A 10,000-nucleotide genomic window follows, 5' to 3' on the forward strand; every position below is an offset into this window, starting at 1 on the left:
GGTTATGGGGGTGTAGCTTTGGGACCCTATGGGGTTATAGACTTAAACCCTATGGGGTTATGGGGTTGTACTCGTGGACCCCTATGGAGTTTATTGGGGCACCCTGTAGCCCCCATAGGGCTGTTATGGGATGGGTACCCCAACCTCTATGGGGCTATGTTGGGGGGGTACGTTTGTAGTCTTGTGGGGCACCCCCAACATGTCTATATGGTCTGTATACCACAGCACTCCTATAGGGTTATGTGTGTGGGGGGGTGTTACCCTAGGACCCCCATAGGGATATGGGTTTGCACCTCAGGACCCCCATAGGGATATGGTTTTCCACCCCAGGACCCCCATAGGGATATGGGTTTGCACCCCAGGCCCCCTATGGAGCTATGGCAGTGGGTGCTGATGGGGTTATGAAGGGGGTACCCCCCCATAGGGTCTTAGGGGGGGGGTCACAAGGGCTTGGCAGTGTGGGATCAGGCCCCAAACCCCCCCATTGCCCCCCATGGAGGGGCTGCAGTTGACACCTGTGCTATTAATCATATGTCATTGAGGCCAGGCATGGAGGGGGGGGCACCAAGGGCAGCACCCCCCCATCAGTCAGCCCCCCACCCCCCATAAAGAGCCCCCCCACCCCATAAAGAGCTGTAGGGCAACAGCAGCCCCATATATAACATAGGACCTACAGTAACACGGGCAGAGTGTCTATGTGTCCATTAGGGCTTTGCAGGCCACATGGTGCAGGTGGATTTGAGTCTGGGGGCAGCAATGTTGGGGGGGGGTCACATCCAGCCCCCCCCCCCCCCATCCACTGAGATCAATGGGGACCCTCATTTAAGTGGGGACCCTCAGAGGGCGCAGAGGCCAATAATGGGGGTCTGGGGGTCTCCAGGTACATATAAAGGGGGGTTTTTTTTGGGGGGGGGGGCACAGCTCCAGGTAATGTAATGGGGGGGGGGGCACAGCAGCCCCCATTCTGCCTCTACAGCCCACACGGATCCGCAGCCCCCGGGGAATATTAATCAGCCCTTACGTAAGGGCTGGAGGTGTGCACAGCGCCCACCTGAATCGGGGGGGGGGGTCCCTTTATGGAGGGGTCTATGGGGGGGGCACAGCCCTATTGGGGTGACCCTCAGCTGTGCTTGCACCTATGGGGGATGAAGCTGGTCCTAAAGTGGGGGAGGGGGCTGAGATATGGGGGGGTCTCTTGATGTGCTTGGGTGCGTGGGCCCAGCACGTGGCAGGGGCAGCAAGGAGAGCAATGTAACCTATGGGGGGGGTTAAAGTGATGGGGGGGGGCTCAGGGAGAGGCTGGTGTAGGGATGGAATAGGGGGGGACCCCAAGGTGGGGGTCTGGGGGGGGTTAAAGTGATGGGGGGGGCCTCAAAGAGACCAGGTATAGGGATGGAATAGGGGGGGACCCCAAGGTGGGGGTCTGGGGGGGTTAAGTTATGGGAGGGGGCTCAGAGAGACCAGGTATAGGGATGGAATAGGGGGGGACCCCAAAGTGGGGTCTGGGGGTGGGGGGTTGTTATAGGGGGGGCTCAGAGAGAGGCTGGGTGCAGGGATGGGATGGGGGGGGACCCCAAAGTGGGGGTCTGGGGGGGTTAGGTTATGGGGGGGGGGGCTCAGAGAGAGGCTGGTGTAGGGATGGGATGGGGGGGGGAACCCAAGGTGGGGGTCTGGTGGGGTTAAGTTATGGGGGGGGGGGCTCAGAGAGAGGCTGGTGTAGGGATGGGATGGGGGGGACCCCAAGGTGGGGGTCTGGGGAGGGGGTTGTTATAGGGGGGGGCTCAGAGAGAGGCTGGGTGCAGGGATGGGATGGGGGGGGACCCCAAGGTGGGGGTCTGGGGGGGCTTAATTTATGGGGGGGCTCAGAAAGACCAGGTATAGGGATGGAATAGGGGGGGGCCCAAGGTGGGGGTCTGGGGGGGGGGGGTTAAAGTGATAGGGAGGGCTCAGACAGAGGCTGGTGTAGGGATGGAATAGGGGGGAACCCCAAAGTGGGGTCTGGGGGGGGGTTATGTTATGGGGAGGGCTCAGAGAGAGGCTGGATGTAGGGGTGGGATGGGGGGGGACCCCAAGGTGGGGGTCTGGGGGTGGGGGGGGTCCGTGGGTTGGGATGAGTGTGAGACAAAGGAGGGATGGCAGCAGCTCCTTCCTGCTCCAGCTGATGATTGATGAGCGCTAAAATAGACTCCAACAGTCAACGTGGAATAATGGGCACGTTGAGAGCGTTAATGTGGGGGGGGGGGAGAAGCAGAGCAATACGGGGGGGGTGGGGGGGGCACGAGACCCATAGGGAGACGTCACCTCCAGCCCTGCTTTAGTTCATTAATTAAAGCAATTAAGGGTGGGTCGGGGCTCAGTGCCACATACGGGCTGTGGGGATGCAGTGCTTTGGGGTAGGGGACCATATAGCATTGATATGGGGGGGGGCATAGCTTGAAACCCCCCCCCGGGGTGTCGGAGCTGCCATTGCCAGCTCCTGGTGACTCATCCCGGCCGTGAGCTGAATGGAAACGGCCACACGGGCGCCTCCTTCCATCGCCCCATTAATTCCCCCCCCCCCAAAATGGGATATAAACAGCCTGAGATGGGGAGAAGGAGGAGAAAATGATGGGGAATGGGAAGGGGGGGGGGGGGGAAACGTGATTTGAAACGTCTCCAGCCAGGAAGAGTGAAGGGAAACTGAGGCTGGGGGGCTTTGGGGCTGTTTGTATTGGGGACATACCTGGACCCCCCACCCCATATATCCTCAGGGCTGCCTGGGCACCACGAAGCAGCCACAGCCAAAGGGGGGGGTAAAACAATGTTGTTTAGTGCAGGTGATGCTGGGGGTGGGATGGGGGGGTATACAAGAGCACAGGGTGGGTGCTGGGGGGCACAAGGAGGGGGGGATAATGGGGGTTGGATGGGATGTGGGGTGGGTGGGATGTGGTGGATGGGATGTGGGTTGGGTGGGATGGGGGTTGGATGGATGGGATGGGGGTTGGATGGGGTGTGGGGTGGATGGATGGGATGGGGGTTGGATGGGGTGTGGGATTGGATGGGATAGGGGGTGGGTGGGATGGATGGGATGTGGGGTGGGTGGGATGGATGGGATGTGGGGTGGGTGGGATGGGGGTTGGGTGGGATGTGGGGTGGATGGGGTGTGAGCACAGGGCAGGGATGCTCTCAGTGGGGTGGGATGTGGGGTTGGATGGGGTGTGGGGTGGATGGGGTGTGGGGTTGGATGGATGGGAAGTGGGTTGGATGGGACGTGGGTTGGATGGGGTGTAGGGTGGATGGATGGGATGGGGGGTTGGATGGGATGTGGTGGATGGGATGGATGGGATGTGGGGTGGATGGGATGGGGGTTGGGTGGGATGTGGGGTGGATGGGGTGTGAGCACAGGGCAGGGATGCTCTCAGTGGGGTGGGATGTGGGGTTGGATGGGACGTGGGGTGGGTGGGATGGGGATTAGATGGGGTGTGGGGTGGATGGGATGTGAGCAATGGGGCAGGGATGCTCTCAGTGGGGTGGGACGTGGGGTGGATGGGATGTGGGGTTGGATGGGATGGGGGGTGGATGGGATGGGGTTTGGGTGGGATGTGGGGTTGGATGGGGTCTGGGTTGTTGGGATTTGGGGTGGATGGGATGTGGGTTCGGTGGGATGCTCTCAGTGGGGCGGGATGTGGGTCGGATGCTCTCAGTGGGGCAGGGATGCTCTCAGTGGGGTGGGATGTGGGTCGGATGCTCTCAGTGGGGCGGGATCCTATTGAGCAGGCTCTCCCTGCACACCTCCCTGTAGGCGTTGCGGAGCAGCACGTAGGGGAAGCAGGTCTCCAACATGTCCACTGTGAGGAAGGACGACTCGGCCACGATCTGAATTGGGGGGGGGGGAGCAAAGAGGGGGGGGGGGGTCGTGAGCTCAGTTCCCCTTCACCCCCAGCCCTGGGTGCCCCTTTCCCTGGGTGCCCCTTTCCCTGGGTGCCCCTTTCCTTCCCCTGCTGCCTCCCCAGCTCCAGATTGAAACATTTGCATTTAAATTGCTTTGCAGAGCAGGGCGATGTTCCCTGAATATCAATCCAAGGGCGGTGGGTGCTCGGCCCCCACTTCCAGCCCCCCAATATGGAGCCAGGACTATGGCGAGAGCTCAGCACCTCAAAGCAGCCGCGGGTCAGGGGCAGCAGGAGCTCAGCCCCCCCTTAAGGACCCCCCAGAAGACCCCCCCCCCAATGGGACCTTCATCCCTCCCATCACTCACCAACTGCATCAGCAGACACACGGCGTCTCTGTTCCTGGAGCGCAGCTTGTCCGTCTCCTGGCCCAGCTGCAGGAGGCTCATAGAGGCCAACTGGGGGATGGATCCTGATCAGCAACAAGGGCTGCACCCCATCCCTCCATCCATCCATCCATCCCTCCATCCATCCCTCCATCCCTCCATCCATCCCATCCCTCCATCCCTCCATCCATCCATCCATCCCTCCATCCATCCATCCCTCCATCCATCCCTCCATCCATCCATCCATCCCATCCCTCCATCCCTCCATCCATCCATCCATCCCTCCATCCATCCATCCCTCCATCCATCCATCCATCCATCCATCCATCCCTCCATCCATCCATCCCTCCATCCATCCCTCCATCCATCCATCCATCCATCCATCCATCCATCCATCCATCCATCCATCCATCCCTCCATCCCTCCATCCATCCATCCATCCCTCCATCCCTCCATCCCTTCATCCCTCCCTCCATCCCTCCATCCCTCCATCCATCCATCCCTCCCTCCCACCCCTCCCTCCCTCCCTCCTTCCATCCCTCCATCACATCCCTCCCTCCCTCCATCCCTCCCTCCTTCCCATCCCTCCCTCCATCCCTCCATCCCTTTCATCCCTCCATCCATCCCTCCATCCATCCCTCCATCCCTCCATCCATCCACCCATCCATCCCTCCATCCCTCCCTCCATCCATCCCTCCCATCCATCCATCCATCCATCCATCCATCCATCCATCCATCCCTCCATCCCTCCCATCCCTCCATCCCTCCTTCCATCCCATCCCTCCCTCCCTCTCCTCCCTTCCCTCACCAGCAGGAATTCCTTCAGGTGGGTCTCAATGTTCTTGTTGTGGAGGGTGAAGAGCGCGGCCGACACGTGGATGATGGCCTTGGCCAGGCAGTGGATGTTGTTGTTGTAGCCTGAGGACACGGGGAGGTTGGGGATGGAGCTGGGGGGCAGTTGGGGGGCCCTGTCCAGCATAGGGGTCCTTATGTCCCCATTGAGCTTCAGCTGTGGGACCTCGGGGGTCCCAGTGTGGGGCTGGGGCACAGTGGGGTCCAATCCTTACCATCCATCTCAGTGTTGTAGATAGACATTGGGTCGGAGGCCAACAAAGGCAGGGATACAGCCACAAAGACCAGCAGCAGACAGGACACCTTGTAATCCTCCTCTGGGGATGAACCATCTGCACAGGGGGGAGCCAACATTAACCAGGGTCCAAGGAGGAAACAGAGACTCCATGGGGGTGATAAGGGTGGGGGTCCCATAGGAGGTGACAGTGGGGGCCCATAGGGACACCCCATGGGGGTGATAAGGGTGGGGGTCCCATAGGAGGTGACAGTGGGGACCCATAGGGACACACTATGGGGGTGATAAGGGTGGGGGTCCCATAGGAGGTGACAGTGGGGACCCATAGGGACACCCCATGGGGGTGATAAGGGTGGGGGTCCCATAGGGGGTCACAGTAGGCACTCAGAGGGACACCCCATGGGGGTGATAAGGGTGGGGGTCCCATGGGGGGTGACAGTGGGTGTCCAGAGGGACACCCCATGGGGGTGATAAGGGTGGGGGTCCCATGGGGGGTCACAGTGGGTGTCCAGAGGGACACCCTATGGGGGTGATAAGGGTGGGGGTCCCATAGGAGGTGACAGTGGGGACCCAGAGGGACACACTATGGGGGTGATAAGGGTGGGGGTCTGTGCCAGGCTGATGGTGGAGGGTCTCAATGTTGCCCCCCCCCCAGGACCCCATAGACCCCACATTACCCATCTTGCTGCCTGCAAGGACGTTCACCAGCGCAGGGTCGATCTCACAGGGGATCCCAGCAGCCGAAGCCAGTTCGAAGATGCTCAATGTGACCTGGGAGGACAAGGACACAATAGTGCCATTAAACACCATGTGGTGCCACAGGGTTGGGGTGCCACCCCCTATATGGGGACAGCAAGGGGGCAGCTCAACCCCGCGCCGCTCAGTGCCCACCTGGATGTCCGTGTCTGGGGTGACCACGTCTGTCAGGCATCCTATAGGGCCCATCAGGAAGGGGCAGTGGTGGGAGAAGACCTGCAGGGGGGGAGTAGGACCCAGGGGGTGTCAATGGGGCTCACATTGACCCTATGGGGCATAGGGGGTACCCATCTCATTGTGTGATATAGTACCCAGGGGGTTCCTATGGGGCTCACATTGTGTGATATAGGACCAAGGGGGTGCCCAGGGGGTTCACATTGATCCTATGGGGCACCCACCTGCAGGGGGGCAGTGCTCATTGTGTGATATAGGGTTGCCCATGGGGCTCACACTAATCCTATGGGGCTCACACTGACCCTATGGGGCTCACATTGATCCTATGGGGCACCCACCTGCAGGGGGGCAGTGCTCATGGTGTGATATAGGACCCAGGGGGTTCCTATGGGGCTCACATTGACCCTATGGGGCACAGGGGGCACCCACCTCCTTGTGTGATATAGGACCCAGGGGGTTCCTATGGGGCTCACATTGACCCTATGGGGCACAGAGGTGACCCACCTCCTTGTGTGATATAAGACCCAGGGGGTTCCTATGGGGCTCACATTGTGTGATATAGGACCCAGGGGGTTCCTGTGGGGTTCACATTGTGTGATATAGGACCGAGGGGGTGCCCATGGGGCCCACATTGATCCTATGGGGCACAGGGGGCACCCACCTGCAGGGGGGCAGTGCTCACTGTGTGATATAGGACCCAGGGGGTTCCTATGGGGCTCACACTGACCCTATGGGGCACAGGGGGCACCCACCTCATTGTGTGATATAGGACCCAGGGGGAGCCCATGGGGCTCACACTGATCCTATGGGGCTCACACTGACCCTATGGGGCACCCACCTGCAGGGGGGCAGTGCTCATTGTGATATAGGACTCAGGGGGTGCCCATGGGACTCACATTGACCCTATGGGGCACAGGGGGCACCCACTTCATTGTGTGATATAGGACCCAGGGGGTTCCTATGGGGCCCACATTGTGTGATATAGGACCCAGGGGGTTCCTATGGGGCTCACATTGTGTGATATAGGACCCAGGGGGTTCCTATGGGGCTCACACTGACCCTATGGGGCACAGGGGGCACCCACCTCCCGCAGGCCTTGCTGTGCCATGGCTCGGAAGCTCAGGATCTCCCCAATGATGGTCATCCTCTTTAGGACATTATCAGCCGCTATAGGGGGGGGGAAGGAAAAGCAGAGACGTGTGTGTGAGTGTGTGAGTGTGCAAACGTGCAAGGCTGTGTGTGCAAAGCCAGCAGCACTCACAGCTCAGCCGGGGCAGCAGAGCCGCCATCTGCTCTGGTTTGCAGGGGCTGGAGCGCAGCTGGACCAGCGTGTCCATGTTCTCATTGACCAGTTTCTGCAATAGACGGGGGGGGTCACGGCACTGGGAACAATTAATAACAACCCAAACTTGGCCCCAAACACCCCAAAACTGGCACCAAACACCCCAAACATGCCCCCAATACCCCAAACCTGGCCCCAAACACCATAAAACTGGCCCCAAACACCCCAAAACTGACCTCAAACACCTCAAACCTGACCCCAAACACCCCAAACCTAACACCAAACACCCCAAACCTGATCCCAAAACTGGCACCAAACACCCCAAACACCTCAAACCTGACCCCAAACACCCCATAACTGACCCCAAACCTGGCCCCAAACACCCCAAACCTGACCCCAAAAACCCCAAACCTGGCCCCAAACACCCCAATCCTGACCCCAAACACCCCAAACTTGGCCCCAAACACCCCAAAACTGGCCCCAAAAACCCCAAAACTGGCCTGAAACACCCCAAACCTGACCCCAAATATCCCAAAATTGGCCCCAAACACCCCAAAACTGGCCCCAAACCTGACCCCACCACCCCAAACCTGGCCCCAGACACCCCAAACCTGACCCCAAACACCCCATAACTGACCCCAAACCTAACACCAAGCATCCCAAAACTGGCCCCAAAAACCCCAAAACTGGACCCCACCACCCAAAAACTGGCCCCAAACACCCCAAACCTGGCCCCAAAAACCCCAAAACTGGACCCCACCACCCCAAAGCTGGCCCCAAACACCCCAAACCTGACCCCAAATATCCCAAAATTGGCCCCAAACACCCCAAAGCTGGCCCCAAAAACCCCAAACTTGGTCCCAAAAACCCCATAACTGACCCCAAACACCTCAAAACTGGCCCCAAACACCCCAAACTTGGCCCCAAACACCCCAAAGCTGGCCCCAAAAACCCCAAACTTGGTCCCAAAAACCCCATAACTGACCCCAAACCCCCCCTACCTTCAGCTCAGCCACCTGGGAGCTCACGTGCCACATGAGATTGTCACTCAGGAACTTCATGCCATAGGGCCCAATGAGTTCAGCCAACGCTCGCATCTCTATGGGGTCAGACACAAGGATGGGGACATCACATAGGGATAAGGGGACAAACCCCACAGTGACCCCAAAACAACCCGCACCTGAAACATCAGAGAACTCAGCAGCACTGAAGGATGGTTCACCATCACGGGGCACCGTGGTGAAGGCTTGAAGGGAGGGAGCCAGGACGATGGCCCCAGTGCTGGCCTGGCGTAATAAGGCCTCGAGGTACCTGCAGATATTGGGATGGACCCATATCCCATATGGGAGATGGATAACCCTGAGGGTGCTGCCCATATCCCATATGGGATATAACCCTGAGGGTGCTGCCCATATCCCATATGGGAGATAGACAACACTGAGGGTGCTGCCCATATCCCATATGGGAGATATAACCCTGAGGGTGCTGCCCATATCCCATATGGGAGATGATACCCCTGAGGGTGCTGCCCATATCCCATATAGGATAGATAACCCTTAGGGTGCTGCCCATATCCCATATGGGAGATAACCCTGAGGGTGCTGCCCATATCCCATATGGGATAGATACCCCTGAGGGTGCTGCCCATATCCCATATAGGATAGATAACCCTGAGGGCACTGCCCATATCCCATATGGGAGATATAACCCTGAGGGTGCTGCCCATATCCCATATGGGAGATATAACCCTGAGGGTGCTGCCCATATCCCATATGGGAGATATAACCCTTAGGGTGCTGCCCATATCCCATATGGGAGATATAACCCTTAGGGTGCTGCCCATATCCCATATGGGATATAGATACCCCTGAGGGTGCTGCCCATATCCCATATGGGATAGATACCCCTGAGGGCACTGCCCATATCCCATATAGGAGATAGATAACCCTGAGGGTGCTGCCCATATCCCATATAGGATAGATACCCCTGAGGGCACTGCCCATATCCCATATAGGATAGATACCCCTGAGGGCACTGCCCATATCCCATATAGGATAGATACCCCTGAGGGCACTGCCCATATCCCATATGGGATAGATACCCCTGAGGGTGCTGCCCATATCCCATATAGGATAGATACCCCTTAGGGCACTGCCCATATCCCATATGGGATATAACCCTTAGGGCACTGCCCATATCCCATATGGGATATAACCCTTAGGGCACTGCCCATATCCCATATGGGATGTAACCCACCAGTTGGTGTAGATGGTGGTGAGGGTCTGCTCCCCGCTGGCATCGCGGGGCTGTGTCTGCTGCAGGAGGACGTTGCGGATGATGCGCGTCGTGTCCAGACCCACGTAGTGTGTCAGGGACTGGATGAAGGTGATGTAGGACCCCAGACCCACCAGCACCTCCGAGGGACGAGCCACCTCCTGCGTGGGCT

General features: G+C 58.9%; 1 protein-coding gene across 1 annotated transcript in view; it reads right to left on the reverse strand.

The window, feature by feature from the left end:
* Positions 1–3,110: 3,110 nt before the first annotated feature.
* The window catches only part of LOC146750991 (nck-associated protein 1-like), an 18,390-nt gene continuing 11,500 nt past the window's right edge, over positions 3,111–10,000 (reverse strand). Inside the window, exons 21-31 of the mRNA XM_085535852.1 lie at positions 9,811–10,000; positions 8,735–8,865; positions 8,556–8,653; positions 7,534–7,627; positions 7,357–7,439; positions 6,234–6,314; positions 6,020–6,113; positions 5,323–5,439; positions 5,064–5,173; positions 4,238–4,327; positions 3,111–3,855 (exon numbers count right to left, since the gene is read on the reverse strand). The exon at positions 9,811–10,000 is cut by the window's right edge and continues 29 nt beyond it. Coding sequence (XP_085391978.1) covers positions 3,730–3,855; positions 4,238–4,327; positions 5,064–5,173; positions 5,323–5,439; positions 6,020–6,113; positions 6,234–6,314; positions 7,357–7,439; positions 7,534–7,627; positions 8,556–8,653; positions 8,735–8,865; positions 9,811–10,000 — 1,214 coding nt within the window. The 3' untranslated portion in view covers positions 3,111–3,729. The remainder of the gene's footprint in view (positions 3,856–4,237; positions 4,328–5,063; positions 5,174–5,322; positions 5,440–6,019; positions 6,114–6,233; positions 6,315–7,356; positions 7,440–7,533; positions 7,628–8,555; positions 8,654–8,734; positions 8,866–9,810) is intronic.

This window comes from Coturnix japonica, unplaced genomic scaffold (genome assembly GCF_054131305.1).
Source record: "Coturnix japonica strain WE unplaced genomic scaffold, WE-NBRP24 Scf199, whole genome shotgun sequence".
Classification (NCBI taxonomy): domain Eukaryota; kingdom Metazoa; phylum Chordata; class Aves; order Galliformes; family Phasianidae; genus Coturnix; species Coturnix japonica.